At 44.9% G+C, this 26,475-nt stretch overlaps 2 protein-coding genes across 6 annotated transcripts in view; one reads left to right on the plus strand and one right to left on the minus strand.

Moving 5' to 3' along the window:
* Positions 1-26,475, minus strand: part of Spg (dedicator of cytokinesis spg) — a 55,293-nt gene that overhangs the window by 16,520 nt on the left and 12,298 nt on the right. The gene's annotated exons all lie outside the window — the stretch shown is intronic.
* Inx3 (innexin 3) lies at positions 6,393-26,185 on the plus strand. Its single transcript, XM_076830440.1, has 5 exons — positions 6,393-6,964; positions 19,130-19,312; positions 21,384-21,808; positions 22,361-22,756; positions 24,042-26,185. Exons 2-5 carry the CDS (start codon positions 19,150-19,152, stop codon positions 24,246-24,248), a joined length of 1,191 nt encoding a protein of 396 aa, XP_076686555.1. The 5' UTR covers positions 6,393-6,964; positions 19,130-19,149; the 3' UTR covers positions 24,249-26,185.

Here is a 26,475-nt window from a genome sequence, read left to right on the forward strand (position 1 = left end):
ATATGGGTCTTTGGGTGTCTAAATATGGCTCATTTGATACTTGAAGGAATGGAAAAATTTGCAAAATTTCGGCCACGTAATATGAATAATATACTGTAGATTTGCAATCACAATGGCTTCGGCATACTGCATGCTTGTTGTGTATGTATTTTTGTGATATTAAATTTCTGGGGCTCTTCTAAAAGTAAAGAATGTGCATTTTACGACTTTTGGGCCCTTCTTAAGTCCGGAGTTGCCAACCCCTGATTTAATCCAGTGTAAGTTATTGTCACAGGCTCAGAGGCTTTAGAGCTGATTCCCTAGCTATTCCCACAGACTGTATCATTGTTATTATATTACTACATTATATCCACACCGTGTTTACTATATTGCTGCACCATTCCTACGTTACTCCTGTTCCACACCACAGGTCACACCCTATACTTTACACGTCACACGCCATAAATTTTATTACAGCTGACACTTCAAGCTACTGAAAATGCAGCGAAGTTGCAAAGCGGCATTCAGTGCCCCACGAAAATGCAACAAATTATAATTTTTCTTATACAATGGTGCAAATGAAATTTCATCATCATTGGTGTGGAGTATTCCACACTTAAGATTTTCCTGTATGTGGAATTCCGCATTCGGGAATTTGGTAGGCGTTTTACTATTTTGTATTTTTAAACGATTTTATTCAGCTTCGATTCTCTGTTTGGTTGTTTTTTTGTTTCTGTGTATGGTTCAAATCTCACAACTCAAATTTAAACCACTTCTAACTATCCAATTGTCTTGAAACTTTGCAGGCGTGCGTAGTATGGATGACAATACAATATTTAAAAAAAAAATTAAACCCGAGCGGGTGAAAAAATTACCCAGTCATCAATAAATGTAACCCATAACCACAAATCCAAACGACTTGAAATGAGCCACTCGCGTCCTTTACGAAAACGACAAAAAGCCGCTGCGTTCTGGTCGCTAGTCGCATCGCGATTACCGAAAATACACATCGAGAAATGATCTGTCACGTATGTACTTATAGTAAATCTAAAACTTTGCAGGCGTTCGTAGTATATCTTGTTGTGACATACTGTAAAAGATACGATTTAGGCAACCGGTCTCCTAAATGGTACCTCTCGTTTTCCGAAATGATACCTCTTCTAAAAATAGTAAAAAGTGAGAAACGAAATCTTTTATTACATACATTAATAACAAATAAAGAAACATACATCATATAATAATTACAAATATGACATATTTATACTAATATTAATTCTTACACCATACCCAATCTTATTTTATAAATAACAAATAAAGAAGAAAATAACATATTACACTTAGCAATTGAGACAAAAAATCCAGCGACCCTGAATCATTCAAACAGTAACGAAAAGTCTGAAAGAAAACTTGCCAATGTACTGGATTTAGCAGCACGCAAGTTTAACGTAAATGTGTTTCAGGCGTCGATAATTGCTACGATTCACAGCATACAGGGTGTCTCAAAAGTACCCGGCACAAAGTAGTCTCCCAAAAGTCGGACAATTCCTTCTAGAGCACCCTGTACATATCCAAGCCTGTCTCGAGTCCAGGTTTCGAATAATTCGGAAGATTTACGACCTCGGAGGGGAAAATCTCGGGCTGTGCAGCAATAAAACGGCGGTACTCTCTGCTCCCCGGGTGCTGGAGCTTTCAGTTCACCTGCGGAGGCTCCGGGTGCCCCTCGAGGAGTTCGCTAACCATTCCGGTAGCTTCAAACGCTGTAATTACGCCGTCGCTGCCGCGAGTTCTAGACTCCTGTTTCTCCTCCATACTGACAATCGATTATCGGCCTTCGTTCATTTTACACCATTCCACCTAGCGTTCCTACACTCTCCATTCTTCGTTCTTCCTTGAGCCACACGCGTAGACCCCATTACCTACCAGTTCCCTCAGGATGTCTCGTTTTAGACGAAATTACCGCGAATCGTCTAGACGAGACTGACCGTGACCGAAAGTTAGAGCAATTGCGGTGGTTCACGTGGATCGCTGGGAGTGGGGTTCTGAATGAAACCGCGTAGGTATATGCGATCTTCTGCAGCAGGATTCTCGGGACCTGTATGAGCTGGCCAGTGCACGTTTGTCCAGTTTAGCCTTCGTTGGAATCAATTTAAAACGGCCAATGGAGCAGACTTTGATCAAGGAAAGATGCTTTGAATATTAACTCGCCCGTTACCGTAGCATGCATATGCACGAGTGGAGGAGATTCTTTCTGGGGAAACGAGGAATTCAGTGTGAGGCTGGAATGAAATAAATTTAGCCGTGAATCATGGATAAACGTGCTTTCGAGGAAAGAGCGTTTAGGTGAATGTTCACGAGCATTGTCATCGACTACCTGCTCTCGAGGCGCGCTTTGGTGCTCTTTGGATCTGGTATTATGAGATCTTGGGTCGGCAAATTCTCCGAAGTATTGCATTTGGTGGCTTTAGGAATTTAGAATTGATTATCCTTAATATTATTACAATTTTCATACGTTGATACATTTAGAGGGGTTTCTAATCCTTTTGGGGCGACGCAAGTGAAGACGACGCATGCTTGCTGCCACGTGGATCCTGTGCAAAGGCAGTTCAAAGGCTATCTAAAGGCGGGTTTGCACGTGTCAATTTTCCTTGGCGGCTCAGTGCAGTCAGTGTGAACTGTTGTATTCCAGAACAGGGAAACGATACTTTTTATCAATGGTAAAATTACGAAACTGTAATTTTTATGAATCTGAGTTGAATATAACGCTACAAATCTAGAGACACGGTAGCGTCTCGACGCCAAGTACATGAAAGACACCCTGTATATGTCGACTGTCGCTACCGCTATGATTTACTCGTCGCCGGGCTATTTCAACCTAACCTGAAACTTATTTCATTAATATCTCATCACGCCTGCAATATTTTCTCAATTTAAAGGCATTTTTCTGATGTAAACCGCATATAAGCTTTCGATCAAGACCAAATTCAATAAAATCGGTCCACGCATGACAGAGATATCGTAATATCGTCCCATGGATCTGTCAGAAACGATAAGATTTTTCTTTTGATTCTTCTTGTTCAAGAAATTTTTCGCCAGTATAATACGTATACGCGTTACACGCACACTTTCAGGCGCTTCGCTCCTAATAATAATATAATAATAATATTAACTTTTTTCCAGTTTCACAACTTGACCATAGGAACTGGTACGTATGGATCTGCCTTAACCCGTCGCCTAGCATTAATATTGCGTCATCATCGCGCGTTTCGATGAGCGCGGCGAGAGAAATTCATGGTAGTCGCCGCAGCCGTGTAAAACAGCCTTAATAGGAGTGTTTCCTGATCCCGGAACGTATAACGAGACTCGTGTGTACATATATACGTGGAGCGCAAGGGTTCGTGGGAAGAGACGAGCGTCGAGTCTGGTTCGCCCGCGGGTGCAGGCGCGCACGCCCGTGCACGTATCTCGCCTCGCTCGCTGTCCCACCAACGCGCGATGCAACTGCACGGGCGCGCGGGACCGCGCCGCGCCGCTCTGCTCCGCTCGATCGGAGGATGAAGCTGACGGTAGTGGTAATAGATGTCAGGGCCAAATACTCGAGCCCCCACGATCTCAATTAGATCAAATAACGAGCGATTAAGCGCGATTAGCCGCGGACCTTTGGGTTTTTCGCTGCTGACGGCCGCTTCGGCTGTCGTCCCATCCACATTTCACGGGATCCAGCGCGCATTACGTAAACATTCGCAGAAATACCTTGGAAATATTCCTCTTCGAAGTTTCGTACTATTTAGGGCTCTAAGTTTTAAGTCTTTTCACCGATCCCTCAAAGTTTCAAAATTAAGGGAAGAGGTTATGTTTGAAGGTTTCGAAAGAGCTGGGTCAAAGTTGACCCACGCTAACTATGTAAATTACATGTGTTACTTTCTGGAGGATATAAGGATGTTAGATTACGTGATCTAATTTAAATCAGATGAGCGAAGTTATGGGTCGATACGGACCCTTAAGATATGGAGATGGCGTAGAGGTTCTCCCGTCCGGAAGGGTGCGAGAGCCCTCGACGATGCGAGCTTCAGCCCGCCAGGTGTACGCTTATTAAGTTCGACGATCGCCGCCATTCATTAAATTTCTTTCACGGAGGTAGCAGCGCTTCGGTAGCCGGGTACCACGGGCCTCCCCTCTCTGCGTAGGCTCGTTTTCCCCCCGCGAACGGGCTACCTCTCATCGTACAGCCCTGGGCCCGAGTAGAACAACGGCGGACACCGTGCTACGCCGTGGCAAGGGCAAAACGAAAGGAACTACCTTTGCCAAGGGAACAGAGGCAGCGTTTCCCAACCTAGGGGTACTTTTTCCAAACCTTTCCATGTGCATCGAAAAGGGAGCCCTCCCTCGTGTCTAATCTAAGCGAATCAAAACATCGGGGAACATCAATGCATCGTGGACCATGAAATATGATACTCGAGTTCCTGGAATTTACACGTAGAACGATATTTCGCGATGCTAGTAGACTTAAATACGCGTGATGACACTTGGAATGAATCTTACGAGCTATTGCTACCTCCAAACGTAAAGGTTCACAGTAAATGGTTCATCAAAGTCATCGTAACTCACCTAATGCATCAAACATAGCGCTCTCCGAGTAATCCCGGGCACCAAGTGGGCATTACGGATCTGCATCGCATACAGAGGGCTCAAAGGGGCCATTCAAGATTTCGCAATCGCGCAGTGCTCGCAGAAGCAGTCTCTGTTCCAGTATCGTCTACATTCTGGCCGTAATTCTTTAACGACCTTACAGATGTCACTGACTCTCCCGCTAGAATATTCAAAATGCCAATGGCTCCGTGGTAAAACGCACGATGCCGAGTAATGCCGCGTGCATAAGCACGCAGTCGATTCAGGGAATTCGAATGATTGGGAAGCCCTGAAACGGAGGACTACGGTTATGCGGTCGGGGAGTTTCGTCCCGTACCACCGCGTTACCCCAACAAGGAAGCGAAACGGCGCGCGAGAAGGAGCGACGGAGAGGAAGGTAGGGCAGAAGGAGCGCGGGTAGTAGGGGGGAAGAAAGGGAGATGCGTAGAGGGCAGTGCACGCGAGGTGGAGGCCCCCAGGCACGCTCATTAGAAATAATAATAATTACCACGACGCGGGTAATAAATGTTGCAGTTTGCTCGATACACGGCTAACAGGGAAGCGAGTGAACCGCCACCGTTGGCACGTGCTAATTAAATAAATGAAATACCGTCGGCGGGGCTGATTTATTTCTCGCGGACGTAACGCCAGCCGAAACTGTTCGCGCGGCCACGTAACCAGCCTCGGCATCTCCGGAAGGCGACGAGAAAAGGACAATTAAGCCCGTGGTCATTACGGGGTACCGTTAAACGTTATGCGTGCTCGGGCGAACCGTGCACGGAAATATTGTCAATACTAGTTCGAGAATCCATTAAACTGTGTATCGAGGTCGGGTAGGCCATTTGACTGCGCGGAAGAAAGTAGGATTATGCGAATGAGGAAAGAGATAAAGGTTTCTGGAAGAAAATGATTTTTGTGATAGGATAAGAGGATTGCAGTGTGGTAGAGATGGAATTAAACGAGTACGTGAGCAATCCTTGGCGAAGTCAAAAATCGAAGATGGCGAAGAGAAAGGAGGACGATAGGGAGGAGAGGCTTTAAAGAGCCGAAGTGAGCCTCCTCTCACGGGGGAACAGGTTCCCGGCATGGTTACCGCGTATTCATCGAGCTGAAAACCTTGAGCCCCGCGAACAGAGAAAGAAGCGCTCGGCCCCTCACTCTTCAGCGATGCTGCGGTTGCTCTTTCCAGGCACACGCTGCGAAATCAAAAATTCCAAACCGAACTTGGTGCATTGTGTCCAAGAAGACAGCCGGGTCTCGAGTTTCGCCAACATAAAAATGGACACTTTCCACGTGACGTTCGGTCAAATTACTGGACACGCTTCTCCTAATCAGGGGTTCTCAATCACTTGAACCCATCCACTTTATTGCAAAAATTAAATACGTTGCACCAATTCGCTATGTTACACATCGAGCAAAAATACATACAAATGTGCTAAAGCAAATTGGACAAAGATAACCATAAGAAATGAACCATTGTTGACATCGCGAGAGAGTCAGACAGAATAGCCAGGGTCGACGCCCGTTGTTTACAGAGCAAAAGGTCCCGAAACGGACATTATATTCCTCCGTCGAAGCATCTGTCAAAATAAACATGCCGGAAGCCAGTAGGGACGAGGCTGCGATGCATCCGAATCAGAGCGATTCCAGAATCTCACCAGTGACTTCCATCTTCCATCGTCGTCTATACGCACCTGACAGAGTCGCCCCCACGCTCGGCAACCCGCCTGTACACGACGGGGCAAGATGGCGGGGAGTGGTGGGGCCCAGAAAACCAGTCCCTCGCTCTCTCAGTTCAGTTGCCGTTCGTACGCCGGGCCCCGTCGGTTCGTTCCCGCGGTGCCTCGAAATTCTCCAAAAGCATTTCGGTCCAAGACGCGTAAAAGGAGAGGGGAAAACGGGAGAGACAGATAGATAGAGAGAGAGAGAGTGACTGTACGTGCCGCGTCAGGCATTAACTCTCGACGCGACGCCGTTCATCGTTCTTATCCTTCCCCTCTTTTCCTCTTCTCTCGCGCGCGGTTCAACTACACTCGCCTCGTAACCCCGTACCACAAGCGCGCGGTCGTAACGGGCGAAAAGGTGAGACGTTGTGAGCCGTGTGCCTAAAATCGGTGGCGGTTTTCCAGTTACGAAAGGAGAAGCAACCAGGACCTTCTTCGGGGCCAGTCCAGGGGATTCGGAGGAGAGCGACGACTCGCAGGGAAAGAAAAAGGCGATCGACCAATAGGCGCGCAGTGTCCCGCGTTATTGGCCCGTGGTGAAAGAAAACGACCACGGGAATCGAACGAACCAGACGGTTCGCCGCGTGGATTTTCGGGGACGGGATTCAAGCCGGCAGTGCTGATCCGAGGATAAGGTATTGTTCAGAAAACGTTCGCGAGCCGGCCTCTCTATCGACGACGGCACGTCGGGCGTTTGAATGCGTACAAGTGTCTGGAAAAACCGGCGGTGGTCGAGGAATTTGTATCTCTGGAAAGGCGGAGTTCCGTCGAGGTTCGTATCGCACACTTCGCGCCAAACAATCACTTCAGTCTGGATACGGTCGTGAAAGAACGCCCGAACGCCCGCAGGGCGGCTGGATACGTACAATGTGGTCGCAACAGAGGCGAACAATTGAAGTAGCGGTACGCGCGTGGCCTGATCTCCCGTGTTTATGTTTACGTGTATGCGCCGAGCCGAGTGAAGTACGCTGCGGCACGTAAACACGCGTTAACCTGTCGAAACGGGAGACGTAATTTTTCGTCCCCACGAGCACGTGCCGCGTTAACGAATCGTTTGCTGCACGAGTGCGCGCGCCTGATTAAGGCTGTCCGCAATCGACCCCAATTGCTTTACCGTCCTTTAGACCCGCGTGTAATTATGTATTCTCTGAGGGAAAACTAGTATTCCTAATGGCTGCGAGGAAAGAAACCGCTTCTTGAAACGCTCCGAGGAATACGCACCGTGATTACCAGGTCAGACTTCTGCATACGTTATCTAGCAATTAACCTTAAGCTACCGAACCTTTTAGTGCACCCGAAAACTGCTGCTGTCTTTTCGATCGTTTCAATGAAAATGTCTGGGTTCCCGTGATAAGCGGAGTTTCAGTAGCTAAATGGTACAGGAACGGAATATTATCGACGAGCTTAGAATACACATGTAGTTGCAGGATCTGTGGAACGCTCCTTCCCGCCATGTTCCGTCGCAAGATAAAATTCCGATAAGGGATATACGTACAGGGTGCTTCGGAATACGCGGTTCAATCTAAAGAAATTTAAATTCTTTTACAAAGCACAAATTAGATATATATGTACAATACTTTTCGAGGTAGTGGTTTCTACAAATTCGAAACTTTTTTTAACAAATACTCTCCAAAACGGAATTTCCTACGAGGACACCTTCCACGCTTTATTCGTTTCTTCGAGAAGAATCTGGATTCAAGTTCCAAATCTTTACAACACCCTGTATACGTTATCTACCGATTCGTGGGAAACCACAACGGCCACTGTGTACTCAGGACACCCAAGTTGAACTACGTGCACCGAAAGTTTGTGGGAGATAAGACCGATTCCACGAGACGTTCCTCAAGAAATACATAACGTCGCTTTTCGCGTACAGCGCGCAGGGGCTGAGCAAAGCTTCGTCCGGGCTTCGTGCGAGCTACAAGTGACGTCCTTAAGCACGTTTAAGATGAAATTGACCCGTGGGGGGGATTCCCAACAGTCTTCCTACGCGTTTAAATGAACCGTGCATTGCTCGACGAGGAAACGAGCGACGATGGCCAGTGAAGGCTCATCCTCTGGGTTCTTTGACCCGAAAATCTAATAAAAAAATACCGAGAGCGGGAGGAGCTCTTAACACCGTTCGAAACGCGTCACACAGGGCACGGCGCTTTTACGCTGGGTTTCGTCCGTGGAACTGGTTTGTCCAGAATGTAAATCCACGAGGACCGACCGAACGCTCGGTACGTCGTGCACGGAATTTCGAGCGCTTTGGCGGGAGATTCGAAATGAAAGTTTAAGAAATTTGGGTGACAAATATTCCCGTTAAATATCGATCGTATCGAGACAAGTTAAATCCTGGAAAGTGTCTAAAAATAGAAGCATCATCAAACTCGAATGCACCCCGTGTGTTTATACACACTGCTCACGCATAGTCATAAAGTAGCTGTTTATACAACGCCGTGCGTGTGTATTCAGAACGATAGTGTTCCGTTGAAGAACACGACTGTGTCGCGATTGACGTGCTGTGAAATGTAATGAGATATCGATAGTATCGAGACCCCTGCGTACATGTACGCGCGGCTGCCTCGCTTGCTGTACATGTATACGTGTTCTTTCAGTTTTCCGTGCCTCTGTACGTGTCCCTTCAATTTTCCGTGTAACTGCAGATTCATATATTCTATTATTCTTCTGTTTTCCATATATATGTAAATTCACTGCAGAGTTTCCTGCTCCCGTGTTCTTCTATTTCTGAATATTATGTGTTACCTCGATCTCGCTCGCGTTTTCTTCCAATTTTACACGTTCCTCCAATCGTACATGTCCAAACATGTTCTTCCAGCGTCCTCGGCACGTGTGCCGCGCACGCGCGCTCGCTATCTCAGTTCCACGAGTCTTTCTCCTCGGTCCGCGTTTTCTGGAGGCGACCAAAGTCCCGTGGTGATTCACGAAGCGTATAGAGAGGATATTATACACCTACTTCCGGAATCCCATTGGCGCGGCGTGCAGTATCACTGGCGAACAAAACAGATCTCTCCCTTTTATCTGAGAACGACACTACCGCATTGTCCCTCGTTTCCTCGCCTTCCTTCCGTTTCGCGCCGCTGACCAAGCATCTCGGACGGTTCTCGTAACCTCCTTCGTGTCAAAAATGACACGCCACACGTTTTTGTCGATCCATGCTTAAAGAGTTTCGCGTAGAAACGTGCTGGGCAAACAGTGTTGCAACCTACAGGCGCCCCGTGCAATGTGTTTTTATTATTCACCGTTGAGATCTCGTTAGATCGTGTACTTTTTTTATCCTCGACGATACTGGAAAATCGCGCCGGCATTCACCTTTCACTCGATGACGAGGCGAGTGCCCTTCACTCGAGAACAACATTGTTCGTCCGCGATATCCGATCGACACGATACATGGATGAAGCGGGACGTATCTTTCGGCCGCCATTCAACTGCTTCGACGCTCTTAAACCGGCATCGAAGTCTCCGAATGATTAAAACGATTTGTTCCACTCTCTACGAGAACAATGAACAAAAACAGAAAAAGGAAAAAAAGCTTGCTCGAAGTTTTACTAAAACTAATTTTGTGCTATAATATTTGGACTATCTTGTGAAATATTATATACAGGGTGGACCAATAAAAATGACCACCTTGAATATCTCCGAAATTAAGGGGGTAAGAGAAAAATCGCTCGTAAGCAACTTCACCTGCAAAAAGAAATAGTTATTCCCTTGAAACTTTTATTTGTATTTTTTTTTTCTTACTATTATGTAAGTGGATTTTTTTAGTTCCTTGAAATATTGAAAGTGATGATTCTTATTGGCCCCCACCCTGTATTTTAACCCTCTGAGGCGACCACACAGGAGTTGGTACCAATTTAGACGCGTTAAGACTACCTTACTACCTTTCTGAGATTTGCTCCATTAGGTACTATTCAATATTACACTCGACGGTGGTACGCTTGGGTCCAAAAAGACTCAGACACCGTTGGAAAGCTTGGTCCAGTTTCTTTTTCGAGTACTTCGGTAGCGTTTCAACATTCTCGATCAATGTTACAAAGTAAAATTCATGTGAAAGCGTAACAGAAAACATTGCCTTCCGCAAGAAGCTGCACCTAATAGGCATATCCATGAGTTTCTTTCCCCATTTTCCTCCACGTTGACAATCCAAGACTCTCAGCCAACCAAGGGGAAGTACATATTATCGAGCAGAGAAAAAGAAGGAAGAAGGGGCAGAAAGTAATATCGAAAGGAGCCACCATGGCAAAGTTTCTTCTCCAGGCAACACGCTGCATTTACACACTCATTTTACGACTGAAACAGTTCCCGTGTTTCCGTAAAGTCCGCGTGTATCGAGAATGGCCTACATGGTTGCTCTTCTTCCTTTTGCTTCGCCCTTTCCGCCACTTTTTTGCGCAACAGTGGAAGAAGCAGCAGCTGCTAGCATCGCGACCCAAATTTTTAGGTTAGGTCGACGTAAACGCCACGATTTGATAAAGAACACGAGTTCTTTCTTCCTACAGATTAAATATGATCGATCGAAGCAAATTTAAGTTCCAAACAATTTCAAGTTACAAGGGTTAGTAAATTTGGGTCAAATTGAACCAATTTAATTATTACGGTTTAATATTTTCAGAACTTATTAAATTTCTGCAATAAACATGTAAAAAAAATAAAAAATTGAAAATCTAAATAAACTAAAAATTTGATTTATTATTGACGATGATCAGTTATTTAAAGATATGGCGGGGTTTCAGTCCAAATAATACATTAGTAAAGAAGAAACGAGGAATTATGACTGGATTTTGGGTGAAAGGACCCAATTTCCGTACAACGGTTAAATCAGTTGACAATTTTTTAAAGAATGTCGTCTAGTTTCTATTCAGATTGGAGGTTGAAGAGTTCTGAGGTATACAGCGACCGCGATATCTAACTGTAAATCCCCTTTCCACGTCGAAGTCACTGTACCCGTCCTTAAGTCGCCTCCGAGTTAACGTCCACGCGCTGCTTACGCATGCATCTAACCTCTTCGTACATTTCCATCGTTAAAACCGTTAACTCGATCGTTTCCGCGGGTAACGATCGGTTTTGCTGTCGGAATTCGTGACGACGAAGCTGGGGTCAATGCACTTTGCCCAGGGTCAGAGTATAATAGTGTATAGTATTGTATTCGCACTGCAATGTGGGTGGTTCGAGGCGTTCGTGCTGAGAGTAAGCGCACTCCTTCATGGAAAGAAAGAGGAAGTCACATTTTCGCATTATACTTTCACGTTCGAATGGAGCAACATCTGCTTGGACACCTTTTTAGTAGAAAATAGTAAAGGTTTTGTAGAATTGAAGAGGAGGACAGTGTTGGCAGCATTCTCCGTATTCTTGATGCTGGATTAATTAAGGAAAAGAAAAGATTCTTAGGAGACCTTTAAGAAGGATTTTCAAAATTAAGATTTGTTCTAGTACTGGTGTTCTACGCAAAATTGAAGTTTATAGGAGTTATAATAAGATGAGGAGGTTAAAGGAGAAACAAAGGAGCAACCAATGCTTCGATACTAGATCATTCTCAAACCTCTAAACTAGTTCACCACTATCCCCCTAGCATTTACACTGTGAAATCAAGAGCGTAGACACTTATTTCTCCATCTGCTGATTGAATATACATTCTGGGAACCTCACTATTGCTCATTACACCTATCAAATACAAATCATCTCACACTTATTTTCAAAATGGATTTCTCCGGGGTAAAGGCCTCCACAACAGTACCACATTCATCTTTCTTACCAGTACCGGATTAAAACCTTTAGAGGCCCTAAGCACTTCAAAGATTTTGATCCTTAATTTCCTCTCTCCCTCCCTCTATTTCTCTTAGCCAAACACTTCTAAACACTCAGCAATATTATTACTATGTAACAGATTTTAAAATTCAGAACATTTTTATGGTGCCCCCCCCCCTTCTCCTTATTTTGTTTATTGGTTAATCCAGCACTGTCTCTTACACTTGAATGCCACAGTACAGATTACAGACCACTTTCTCTATAAACTTAAATTTTACCCCCTCCAATGTACTTCTAATGAACCAATTACCGACATTATGCACCGTAAAAGCAATAAAAATGAAGGAATTAGAAGAAATGCAAGAGAATTTTTTAATAGAAAGCAGGATTAACGGATCACCATCATCGCGACCGGGAAAAGCTCGACTAATTTCGCTGCAGAGACGTTCATCGCGGAATCTAGTTAATCAAGGCCAACGATCGCGGGATCCACTACTCGCGCTCATGAAAATGCATGGAGCGCACCCGTGCCGCATCGGCCCTCTGCAAGCTCGATAAACGTTTAATAATGTTTCCCCGGGAATAAATTGAATCGGGGAACAGAGTCCGCTTTGGGGAACGTTGGTCTCGGCTAAATGCCACTTTGCCCCGTGTTTCGTAACGCGTTCTTGCTGCTCGATCGATCGCGCTCGTACTCCGCCGATTACGCCGCCGGCAACAAGCAGCATTTGTTCTCGAGGACTTTCCTATTGGTCCAAGTACCAGGGAAATTGCGGGCACTGGGCTCGATCGCCAGCGTAAATCACGCCCACGTTTCGGTGACTCGCATCCACGTCCTCTGGACTACTGCTAGATTCATTCAAAACCAGAATATCGTGAGTCACCTTAGGAATTTCTGTTGAAAACACGACTCGATTTTTGAGAACCTTTAAGGTGGAAGGGGAAATAGATTTTAGAAATTTATAGGGTTTAGAGATGGAGTGGCAGGATAGAAGGTGGGCAGTGGTGGTTAAAAGAAAGTTTCACCCCCTGCGGGTGATCTACGTATACATGCGTTCAGTCTGTGCGGGGAACGCCGCTGGGACGTTGAGCGAGTATTGTGGACAAATGAGACTGGAGGATATCCGCACACGAGATACGGTTCAAAACCTTTCAAAGGATTCAAACTCTGGGATATTGATTTCAAAATGTAAATAATTCTTTCTGGTGGAGTTATCTTATTTCTGTTACCGTTTACAGTTTAATCGTTCCTTTCACCATTACTGTGGAGGTTCTTGCAGCTGTGATTGGAATTTTTTTTAGTACGGCTGTATAGTTTGATTCGTCCACAGAATACATCTATATTTGAAGAATCTGAACTCCAACAAACTTAAAAAAGGCTAGCTACTTATTCGTAGATACAGTATGCGGCATTACTTTCAGTACTGTATGCACTGCATTTATGAAGCGTTGTGACAGAACAATGACACTAAAAGAAAATTCTTTTTCGCAATTAAGAAATTTATAATTTCGTCCTTTTAGTTCGCCACTTCGGAATCACCCTGTATGTACCAATATCGCATGGAAGAATCACATTCCCAGTAAAACGATAGTTTCTCGAGCTTATCCAAATTTTCGGAATAAAAGGCGCTATATCGACAGAAACTGCGGCTCGCCAATATTTCGCGAGCACGTGGGCAGCGCTACCGAAACGATACTGCGGGCTAGGAACTCGCATTTGGGTCAAGTACGAATCGCATTGGCGTTTCTTGCCAACTTCTTCCCAGTAAATTAACCCTTAGCGTACCAAGGTGGGGGGGGGGGGGCTCAAGGACCTCAATTGCATATGTTTCTTATTACCTATGGGTATCTGTTAGAAACGCCCTGCCAGCGATTTCATACGTGTTCCATTAAAACATCCATTAAATAGGAAAAAAAGAAAAAAAATTACAAAGAAATTAGAAACCTGCAGGGAGGAGGTTTTTATTATTTTTATTATTTCTTATTTTGGTTTTATTCTAAATTTTTATAATCACACAATGAATTTTATTGAATTTGCATTAAATGTATTTTCATCCCTTCAAGTCGGCTCCATCCAAGATTAAATTCTGAATGCGCCACTGTACTGTTAGTTAGTGTAGCTTATTTCTTTACGAATTTGTGAATGGTGAAAGGAGAAAAATGACAATAGTGGAACTTGGATGTTCAGTAAATGAAGTTTTCGCGATTCTTATTGGTGTTCTTATCAGGTTTAATAGAAAAGTTATGACAAAATTATGACAACGCAAACTGACAAAAATAAAAAAAAGGAACAACGTCGATCTTCCCACCTGGTATATTAAGGCTTAATCGAGCTTGAAGAAAACGTGCATCCCCATTTGCAATTATGAATACAAGGATATAGGATTTCAACGAAACCGATTTTTTACATCATAGCATGCGTCACTGCTAGCAAGAATAGTGGAGGTCGATTCAAGTAAGAAGCTTGAGGTACTGTCGAGTGAATGGATGAAAAAAGATCGAGTAAAACGATATAGAGAGCGAACCTTGGGCTAGACGAAAAGATTTCTGCTCGAGGAGCGTTATCCTCGTGTTAGGATCGCGTAAATCTCGGTGGTACTTAACGCTTTGGTTTGCAGTCACCATTACCCTTCATTAGACCTCCTCTACGGCCTCGTAAATCACGAGCCGACTACAATTATCGATCCTACCGCGTGGGGTATTCAGTTTGCTGCGGATCCAGACGGGTTTGTTAACGTTTCGGTTGAAAGTCCGAGCCTTGGATGCTGAGTATGCAAGAGCAGTGCGGGACGCGGTGAACGCGCTATGCTGCGCGTGGAAGAGGAACGCCCTCGGGCGTTTTCCGCACTCTACGGATGGGCTCGAGTATCTTCACTTTGTGGTTGGTAATTGTGAGACGAAATTTATTGTACGTTTTGTACTAAATGGGAATGACGAGGAATTTAATTCTTGATACTTAAAATTGGTGCCTGATATTGACTTTCATATTGAAATCTTGGAATTATAGTCTGACTGATGAATAATAATTGACTGTTGAATACCACTGATCTCTGTCATAGCTCTGCCAATATTTAGGCACATTTATAATAGAATTTTTCTTCTACAAATACATTATGAATGAAACCTGAGCATTAAAAATTTTGAATTTTTCAAAACCCACGCAAAGGTAACTATATACAAACGCTATTTACGCATTGAGAACCTACTTCAGGTCATTTTATACGCGCTGCTTCAGCCATGGATCTTGGGAGTTCAGTCGTCGAACCGCATGGGATTAACCGAGACTCGAGATATTTCACCGAATAAGGAACCGGTGGCCGTCTCGTTGCAACTCCAAACCTGTTCCCTGCATCCGTAACGCGATACGTGTAATTCGTGCACGCGACATGGGTGCGCGTTGCGGCCGCGAGAACCGAGACGAGCGCAAAAAACCCAAACCATCGGGTCTCGCGGTTGCGCAGGATTCCGGTGTGTCTGCCTTAAAATCGAAACTCGATAGCCCAGTAATTACTATAGGGATGGGTGCCTGTGATCATCGGTGGGAAACGTGTTACATATTGTTTTCCATGTGAGGAAGACAACGATGATGCTTGGGAAATGAACTTTTCCGCGTAAAGATTGGAAAGATAAAGATGAGCAAACTTGGTTCGAGGGAATTTCTTGTATTTGGTAATTTCAAGTAGAGATATACACGCATAACACAGCTCCTTTCCTTGTTGACTGTCATTGGTACACCCTTCTCATCGTTTCCTTAAACTTCTAAAGGGATTTATAGAGCGTTAGAGCGATGTTCTTTTTTTTTATGAAGGTCCAATGAATAGTTCAAGTAATGGTGAGAGAAGTTCATGGTTAGAAAGCGTGGTGGTATTTTCTCGGTGTCGTCAGTGTCCACTCCCGCAGACGACGCCCCCCTTTCTGCCCCCTCACTCGTTTCACGAGAAACAGTCGGGTGTAACTGGTTTGACTTGTATGTCGTATATATATAGGTTTACTGAGAGCGTTTCGAGGAAGCACGGAGAGAAGAAATCGTGGAACCCGTTGTCACAGAAAGTCGAACCGTGCACGGATGAATCTCTGAATATTCATTATTATTTACTCGGTTAAGTACATAATTGTAAGAGCAATCGAAGGTTAACCAGAATATATATCGAAGGAAAAATGTATTTTACTTTAGGGGGATTTGAACTCGGATCACCGAGAATTGTAGCCGATAACGTTGCACCAACTTAGACCAATGTTTACTTTTATTTTTTCTTCGTAAATGTGAATACAAGTGGGACATATAGAGTATACAAGATTCTATGAATAATTCTTACGGGAAATTTGAATACTGTGTTCCATACTTTCGATATATAATTATATATGGTGTGCACTAATTATCTGCAAAATTTGAACTGACACAGTGACTCGAGCATCGTGCGCTCTCCTTGGCAGCCTGTTTACTTAAACTGTCAACAAAGTGCAAAATTACTTTATAATTATTATTATTATAAAGTATCGATGAATACCAGCGAGAGGGGGAGTCTCCGGCACAAAACAATAATTAGAGAATCCTGTAGAGTTGCGAAATGCCAGTCGACACGCTTCTCTCGGAAATTACAGATCATTTTAAATCATCCATCTCGGCGAAACGACCGCACGTCGGATACGGGGATCTGAAATTACACACGATACCCTCGGGAGTGCGCGCTCGCGCGCACGTCTGCAAACGGTGTCCCTTGAAAGAAAAAAAATTGCGGAATCTAACTGTAGTCAGCGCCGTAATGTTATAGATGGCTATCTTCTCGTCACGTGTGAATGGACAGAGTCCACAAAAGCCGCAGTGAAAACACCCTTGAACCCGCGCGAAACTCACGACGCGGTATATTTTCTCGGTTCCTTTTCAAATCCGTTTCACAATCTTACATTTAGGGGCGGGGTTCTAAGAAGCTTAGAGTATTTTCATTTTTCATGATTACCACGATTTTTGAGAGGATTTAGGGATGATGAAATTCAACACTTGATATTTAACATGTTTCGAAACAGAGCAAAGATACCGCAGAGTTGGCAACCCTGCATGCGTAGAGATTGACCCTCCGCAGTGGCGCGTGCCCTCTGCATTCAATTAATTGACTAACATACCTCAAGCAACCTACAGCTCGGTCACATTGGTTCTCAAGCCCATATTTGTCGATGTTAGACCGACTTCTTAGAAAACATATTTCCAAACTAAAAAGTCTTTAAAGTCTGCTCACTGGGAGCGAAGTAACTCGTACAGTCGTGGCAGCTTTGAAAGCCGAATTCCTTTGAAATCGTCGCAGCGAAAAGTGTTGAGGCATTTCGTCTGAATAGCGTCAGACAACGAAGGCTGGTTCTCGAGCCGGTATGGCTCGAGCGCCTTGCAAATGGGGACTTTTTCGCGCGTTTTCGCGTTGAGAAAGAGGGGTCGACGTCGAGCACGAAAATCTCGGCATTGGAGCCCGCCATTCTCGGGCCACGCTTTTGTTTCGTCGTGAGAACAATTCACGGAGCTTAAAAGGCGGCGGGCCTCCGTATCGATCCCCCGTACATCTGCCGTTTCCGGCTGTGCAAGGTTACTACCGGTGCGGCGCGCAGAACACCTTAAGCGCGCGTAAGCGCGGGAACAGGCATGTTCATTCGCATCGCGCTCTGCTTCTTACATCGTCCGAGAACCTCCATTCCCACGTTCTCCACTCGGAAGCTCCTGTATTACTTTACTTCCCTCTGCCTATATTTTCTTCCTAATATCAGTTGTCCCCACTAATATTTTAACGTCGAAAGTTTTGCTACCGAAGATTCGTGATCTTGGGATTCTATTTCTCTGCCTCAAGATTTTGGGTTCCAGATGAGTTGAAGTAATTGAGGGGACTAATTAACCCTTTGAATCCGAGGAATTTCAAAACAAAAATTTTCAGAAACAATTTCTTCGCATCAATATTTCTTAATTTGATTTATTTTAGAAGTTATACGTCGCCCGGATTCAAAGGGTTAAGGGAGCAGAATTCGCCAGTATTAATTCTATAATTATAAGCACCATTTATCGGTAACTTCTTGCCAAAAAAGAAATTCCCAGATTACGCAGATTAAACCGCAGAGGTACCGTCAACAGTTCGGTCACTTTACCGCCGCAATCTTCCTTGCCGATTACTTTCACGGTGCCTGTTATTATCGCTAATTGGGGGGAGTATCGCGGGCGTTTCGGGACTCGAAGCAATTAAAATGCTAACACGCACGGCGTTCTTAAGCGACACGCAAGTTACAAACTACAAAGACATCGAGGCCCTCTACTCGTCTCTGTTTAAGTGCATTGACTCACCGACTTGCTCAATGAGGGAATGCGAATGCTCGAGCAGTGGGCACTGCGGGCAATCGCGCTGACGGTGGCGCTTTTCACCGCGGTTCCTCCAGTAACTCGATAAGCAGCGACAAATCGCCAACATCGACGTCTTACAAGGAAGGAAAACGCCACCCATTCAGATATAAAACGTTCATTCATCGAACTGCTAACAATGAAGTGTCGATAAACACAGTTCCTGCTTACACTGAAGTGTCGATAAACCGAGTTCCCTTTAATTCGAACTCTGCCTAAAACGAGGACCGCTTAATCCGGATTGATGCTACAAAGAATTTTCGAGAAGTTTCTCGTTGAGTAGGGTGCTCTCCTCAGGCTTGAAGTGCGTATAAGTGATTTCACATAATTGAAATGTTATTCTAAATTTATTTCGAATAACGAATAACAATTTTATTCGGCAAAAACTGATTCGTTGTTCTCGAATAACTTTATTTTATTCGAAATTCTTATTCCAAGTTTAGTCGAAATTTTTATTCGAACATTAGTCGAATAAAACTTTATTCGAATAATGCCCAACCATGGTTGTTGAAGCCACTTTGGGCCGCGCGCACTTCGGATTACCCGGTCTCCAGCGTACTCTGATCTCGACCGTCTCCGTTGACGCGCGCACGTGTGCATTTGTCACTCTGTAATCCGACTAGCTGTGCAATGGATGGCATTGCAGCTACGCGTGACGAATTTATCGCTGGCTTGTTTCCAGGGGGCTGATCGAGGGACAGGATGGCTGTGTTTGGACTGGTCTCGGCTGTGGCCGGGTTCGTCAAGGTGCGATACCTCGTCGACAAGGCGATAATCGATAACATGGTGTTCAGGGCCCACTACAGGATCACGTCCGCGATTCTGTTTGCCTGTTGCATCATCGTCTCCGCCAACAACCTGATAGGTAAGCAACGCTCTTTTTCTCTCTTCGCTGATTCTTGGACTAAAAGGTGGATGGAGTTGGTACGTTTCTTTTATTTTACTGTTCCGTTTCATTAGTGTTGTTGGTTCGAAGTTTTCTTTGAGATTCAGTAAAGAAACGTCGATTGCAGCTTCTGACGCGGGATTGGGGTAGCGGAAGCGCAGATATCAGAGATAGAAGAGTATGTCATAATAGAGAAAAGTGGAGGAGAAATAGAAGAAAAATAATGGCACGATTTTCAGAGATAGATATATCTCTGAGTGAGGAATGAAGTTACTCACAAATTTCTTTACGATAGGGTAAAGTGATAAGTGACGTTAATCTAGAAAATATGAAACATAAGCACTCCTAAGTAGTAGCATTTTGATGGCAACCGGAAATGATACTAGGGAGGGTAGTGACTATCGTAATTAATTATTTTTAATTTATGTGAACGAACTTGAGAGCCACTGTATACGCGTAATTTGGTGGGAGGTTGTTTCAAAAGAGATATAGTAGTTGAAAGTTGAATTATTTTATCGGTTGCCAGTATTTAATTCTTCTCAATAGGAGAATAAAAATTTGAGAAGGAACTGTGTGTTGCAAATGGACCGTTTTCTCGTAAAGCGCTGTAGAAGTTCTGACCAATTGGGGCGCGTAGATTGCTTCTGGGGGCGGAGCATTCCCCCCACTCCAATGCCTTTGAGCCATTTACGGTTCCAGCGGTATAAATGACAGCGATATCTTCTTTTACGCATTAATAGTAGAAAATGTTTCTTTTATTCTTGTAAACATTAATTTTTCTTTAACTTTAACCAACGAATACTATTACCTCCCAACTACAGTCCCCGAAACCTTTCTATACTCTCCCAGAGTATACCCACAATTCTGAAACGCCCTGTACACCGTTCAGAAGTAATCAACGTTAATTAGAGAACGGTTGATCCGCGTCTTGAAGCAAAACGAACATTCTATTCTCGTCGAATTATTTATTCTGATCGCCTGCAATTACCCTCCATTCGTGGCTGAATTAACGAGGAAAACTGATCCTCTTAGCTGGCGTGCTATATGCACGCGGACGATGCACGGGTCAGGAATCATCGTCAGTTGCATAAATGTATCGCATAGGGCGCGGACGGTCGTGATTAAAATCGTAACAGCGGTGTCCCGTTTCGAGGACAAGCGTTTATTCGTAGCTGTGCCTAAGCGCGTCCCATCTGCTCATCTCATGTTCCGCACGGGGCCTCCAGACGCGATTCCTGACGGCTGTTATCGTTTCCCCTTTAACGGCGTGCTTATCGACGCGCCGTGCGCGCCCACCGTGCACCGCACGTGTGCCCCAGCTTTTCGAACGCGACGCGTTCCCGCCCGGCGGCCGAGGGAACCGCTCACTGCATAATTTAACGCGCGCAATTGCGCTGGTAATCGAACCGATAACGTGCCCGTTATCTAACGAGGCCAATTGCGCAACAATTTTCGAAGGTGTCGTCCGTGGAGAGCATAGGTACAGTGGGAACCCAAGCAAGTGCTTGCTCAAGGTCAGTGGGAGGAGCATGCCCCCACCACTCTCACTTTCTGCTCTTTGCTCCGCCCCTTTGTGCGTTTAATGCTTTCTGGTGTTTTGTGGAAATGAGCACAAGCAAAAGCTGCACCCTCGGCCAGTCCACCTGTCCACTCTGTTAGCGTCACCAAATTTAAGGGTGAGGTCGAGGGCGGTTGGCCCCACGCTGGATTTTATGGCAGGAACTTAGTCTGTGCGTGGTCCTAATAGAGAGTGCACGAGACTATACAGTAATGGCGACCGCATTCGATGTTCCAACTATCGGGTGTGGAAGGATTGTTTGTTTGAATGTAGAGAGAGAGAGAGTTTAGATAATAGGGACTCTGTTCCTGGACCGCTCAGTCCTTACCCCAGAACCGTCCTGGAGTGAGCTTCTTTACTACCCTTATAAAGTCATTTCTAACAACCCAATACACCTCCTTCTCCGTGCACCCTCCACACCCTCCTGCCCAAAGTATCGTCCACTCCTAAAGGCATCTTAATCTTAACCGGACAATCGCTTAACGCTTGCAGGCGATCCGATAAACTGCCTGAGCGACGGAGCGGTGCCGGAGAACGTGATAAACACGTACTGCTGGATCACGTACACGTTCACGTTGCCACAGAACAGCCACAAGCCGGTCGGCACCCACGTGGCGCACCCCGGCCTGGGCGGTGACTACAACGAGAAAAGGTACCATTCCTACTATCAGTGGGTGCCATTTATGCTGTTCTTCCAAGGGATCCTGTTCTACATACCCCACTGGATATGGAAGCAGTGGGAGGAGGGCAAGGTCAGAATGATATCGGACGGTATGAGGGGGGCCATGGTCGATAACAAGCAGGAACGTCAGGCCAAGTCCCAACGGCTGGTCAAGTACATATCCGACACGATGCACCTGCACAACACGTACGCAGCGGGTTACTTCTTCTGCGAGGCCCTCAACTTCGTTAACGTGGTACGCACCGCATAGATGAAACACCTTCTCGCCTTCTCAGAGGGTGATCTTAAAAGCGTCGAGGCTTTAATAACGCCCTTGACGTCTCTGCTTCTGGTGCGAGAACGGGTAGAGCAAATGGAGAGACGAGAGGGTAGACTGCGGGCTCCTCTGAGGGGAATTTCTCAGGTGGCTGTTGAAGTCATAGGGGTGGAAGACGTAGAGGGAAGGGTAGTGGTGTTTTATCCCCGGAAATGCATTTTTAGAAGGCTCGCCCGTTGATTGTGAGATTTAAGGTTTAAGGGATTATATCGAGGCAAATTGGAGAACGGTTACAAAATGAGTCTCGGATGTACTGGTGACTCTTTCTGGGTCTAAAAGTCTGCATAGAGGCAGTATTGTTCCCCAATTCTGTATGCAAATAATGGCACAATTGGTAGCCTTGTATTTAAATTGAACGCCGTCTCGTCCTTCATGATCTCTGCAAAGTCAGCTTTCATTTTTACAATCACAGTTAGCTAGAATGAACCTTCAATGAGTATTCAGTCACAGCTTTGAACATTTGTTCTCCAGGTGGGGAACATATTCTTCGTCGACACGTTCCTCGGTGGCGCGTTCCTGTCCTACGGCACCGACGTGATCAAGTTCAGCAACATGAACCAGGAGCAACGCACCGACCCCATGGTCGAGGTGTTCCCCCGCGTCACCAAGTGCACCTTCCACAAATTCGGTGCTTCAGGGACTATCCAGAAGTTGGACGCCTTGTGTGTTCTCGCCCTGAACATCCTCAACGAGAAGATCTACATCTTCCTGTGGTTCTGGTTCATCCTGTTGGCGGCGCTCAGCGGGTTCGCCATGCTTTACAGCATAGCGGTGGTCCTGCTGCCTAGTACTCGGGAGACGATCCTCAGGAGACGGTTCAAGTTTGGCACGCCTGCCGCTGTCAGCGCGCTCATCAGAAAGACACAGGTGCGCTGATGTCAGAGGGGTGGAAGAGAGAGCTTTTGATCTGCCTGATGTGGTGGTCCATTGTGGGCTTGTTGGTGTAGAGTTAATACTTTTATGGTCTACTATGGGGCTAGTGCTATGGAGTCTAAGCTTTGGTAGTCTAAGCTTTTGTAGTTTGACAAGTAAACATTCACTCATAGTGCATGGAGTTTCCCGATTTGGAATATATTTTTTAAAAGTACTCATAGTAACTAAGAAATCCTGAAAATTATATCTGCAATGAACCTATTTTACTCATGTTATTGAGGCGTATGCGAAAAACGGCAAAATCCTCTTATTTAAGAATAATTTGCTAAAACCTGGCATCTGTATGTTTTTTGAGGTGCCGAATCCAAATATGATGTTATTTTTGGGGTAAAAAAAAATCCTAAGGTAGTTCTCTTAATAAATAAAACGTTTTTTTTTTTGGAGATAACTCGAAAAGGAAAGGCCGGAGAATTTTTTAAATAAACGACTTCAAAGTTAACATGGAGAACATGACAAAAACACTTACAATTTTATTCGAACATGATAGAACAGTTAATGCGAAGATCGTTGAATTGATATCTTGCCCTAGGGGCCCGGACGTGACTCCTAGGAGTTAAAAACCAGGTTAACATGGATTTTGAAGTAAATTGGTCGGAGAAATCCAAAAAAAATATTTAAAAAATTCTTCGGCCTTTCCTTTTTATTAGTCCATTGCAGATATAATTTTCGAGATTTCTTAGTTACTATGAGTACTTTAAAAAAATATATTGCAAATCGGGAAACTCCATTCACTATAAGTGTATGTTTACTTGTATGCTTTGATAGTTTAAGCTTTGGTAGCTTAAACGTTTGTAGTCTAAAGCTTTGGCAGCCTAAGCTTTGGTAATCTAAGCTGTGGTAGTCCACTGTAAAGCTATTTCTCAGAGTGCAGATCTTCTTTATTTGCTCCACTATAAAACTATTACTACACAATCTAGAGTTCTCCCAACGTTTGCATTCCTTTTCAACAAGAAAGCCATAGCTAAAGCCGAGATAAGCACCTAGTACTTTCACACTTGCAAGGCAACTTTACCAAGGACCCCACCCCAGAACAGATCATAGCCCTCCAATCTTCCCCAGCACCTCCCATCTCTCCCAAGCAAACAACAAAAACATTCAAAATCCGGGAACCCCAAAATCCTCGTAAAACCAAACACTACCTTCCAACTCTTGCAAAACAACACCTTCCCACCATTTAAAGTCTAGACCACAAACATTCATTTGCACCTCAACTGTTCAGGTTGGGGACTTCCTGCTGCTCCACCTGCTGGGCCAGAACATGAACATGATGATGTTCAAGGAAGTGCTCGACGAGCTGTGCAGCCAACTGCTCCTGGGCTCTGCGAGCGGAGCGTCGCCAACGTCGGTCCCCTCAGCGCCCAGCACCCTCGAGATGTCCCCCATCTACCCGGAGATCGAGAAGTACGCGAAGGACACCGAGATCTAATCCCTCCGAGCCATTACCCCCCACCATATCATTGCCTTCTCTCCCGCATTGTGATAACGCCGAGGGTGGTCGTCCACCATCGGCCCCTTCGTGAAAAAGGTTTGCGCCGTCGACGGCTATCTAGGGACACCAACGCGGGGATGCAATCGCTCATACAAACGCGCGAGTTCTTGCCATTTTTTCCCTCCAGTATACAATTCAGAAGACTATCGTCCATCGAAGGAAGATAAGAGTAAAATAGAACCAAATCTCCCAGGCAACTTCAAAGTGGCTTAGCTTATGCGTTACATATTTTTTTTATATATTTTGCGATCAGTTGGACCATGGGGGGAGGGTTCCGAAATTCAAGCAGATGTTGTAAATTTCGAATAGTTAGTTTTCAACTCTCGCGATGATTCAGCTTCCTCTTTCTCTTGAACGGAAAATCCGTCGCTTATCGTATCGCAGATGACGTGGGGGAAGCATGATTGCATGGTCGGTGTCCCTGGATCCCTATCGAGCCGATATACATTGATTCACATTCCTTGAAATATTATTATTTTGCGTGCGCCGCGGAGAAACGAGTGCCTTTCACCGGTGTATATCGATTTGCGTCCACGAGCCTCGTTACTTTCATCGCCGCTGACTGTACCGCGCCGGATGGCTCCCAGCGAGTCGATATACGGTGACATTCTTCGGCAGGAGAGCGTGGCACGTTGCAGAAGCGACCGTCTCGTGTTCGAAATTCGATTCATCGAGGATTGTATCTAGGAGCGCTGCCCGCGTAGCGCTAAGAATTACACAGGGTGTCCACTATACCGTGTTTAAAGGAAAGAATACGAGAGTGCCACGCAATCTCCTGCGATCGTATGTGTGCCTAAAGTGAATCTAGTAGACGAGGAGAGGAACGAAATGTTCGTGATTTATTATTTTCTTTCTTTCTTTTTTTCGTTTTAAATGTTATGCTCTTCTCGATATATGCGCGCGATTGGTGCAATTATCGTTAGTTAAAAGACATTATGTTTAGGGACATTCCCAGTTGCCAATGTCTGTCGATAGATATTCCACGAGGACATTTATAGTACGTATAGACATGCTTGCGGATGAAATTCTCGTCGTATCAGAGGCTTACGACAAGCTTTTGTTTAAATTTAAATTAGAAAAAATTTGTGAATATATAACCGACTTAAATTTAAGGAACACTATTTTCGATTCATTCGATTCCGGCGGGAATTGCCGGTCAACGCTGTGGCGTTTAAATTGATCTGCTGGCTTCTACTTACGCCTTCAAATTGTACAAAGAATTTCAGTTTGAAACCCGTGGCAGAGAGGATTCGGATACTTTGATAAATCGACTGTTAAAAAGGGACCATTAGAAATGAAACCGTGGATGGAAGCGAGTCGGAGGTGGCATCAAGCTCAATCCCAGCTCCCTTCGACGACCTTCCCTCGAGGACCGTAGCATAGTGACGCTGATGGTGTGTCGTTTTAGTATGAAATCGTCGTTTGTTGCTCACGTATCAAGTTTTCCCGGATTACTAGCGAGGAGGATAACGCAACGCTGCCGCTAACTATAGAATGATAATAACTACGGCGAATAATAATTATCTGTCTCGTAGTATCCCTCTCTTCATTATTCTTCTTCGTAGTAAGGCTCGTTATATGTTGTTAATGTTAGTCGCGTTTCGAGTGATATATATTAAGGTAGAGATTTAGCTTAAGGGTGAACACGATGGTTCGCGATGTGCCTTCAAAGTAGAATTATATCGAGAGTACTATAGCGTTCTAGGACTTTTGTAAGACGCCGAGGAACAATGCTCATTCGTGACGATTGCGCCTAGGTCGTGACGAAGACTGCCAGCAACGTGCAACGTTAGATGTAAACCCGCGGGGGGCGAACGAAAGACAGGACAAATGAACTATTAGAGTAAAGTGAAATAAAGTATATACTCTTTCTATACGACGCGTTCGTCGGTGTAATCGGTATCGCCTTCTTTCGCTGTGAAATCGCGAGGAATTGCTGGAAATCTTCCTTTCTACGTTTCAGTTTTTTTTTATCGATTCAAGGTAGTAGGGTACGCGAGTAGTTGGGTTCTTGAGTGGTTGGGAGCGATGGGGCTCGAGTGTAAGAGTACCTGGATACTTCTGTACTTGAGTAGTCACGTACTCGCTGAGCACTTGAGTGACTTAGTGCCGAAATGGTTTACTCGAGTGATTTGAATACCCGCGTGGTTAAGTACTCAAATCA

Source organism: Andrena cerasifolii, chromosome 2 (assembly GCF_050908995.1).
Source record: "Andrena cerasifolii isolate SP2316 chromosome 2, iyAndCera1_principal, whole genome shotgun sequence".
Taxonomy (NCBI): domain Eukaryota; kingdom Metazoa; phylum Arthropoda; class Insecta; order Hymenoptera; family Andrenidae; genus Andrena; species Andrena cerasifolii.

Excerpts from the sequence above, each read along its gene's own strand:
- Inx3 (XM_076830440.1), top strand. The coding sequence starts at position 19,150 with ATGGCTGTGTTTGGACTGGTCTCGGCTGTGGCCGGGTTCGTCAAGGTG. Across the intron at positions 21,809-22,360 it reads CCCTCAACTTCGTTAACGTG|GTGGGGAACATATTCTTCGT; the intron begins GTACGCACCGCA and ends TTTGTTCTCCAG. Across the intron at positions 22,757-24,041 it reads CGCTCATCAGAAAGACACAG|GTTGGGGACTTCCTGCTGCT; the intron begins GTGCGCTGATGT and ends TCAACTGTTCAG.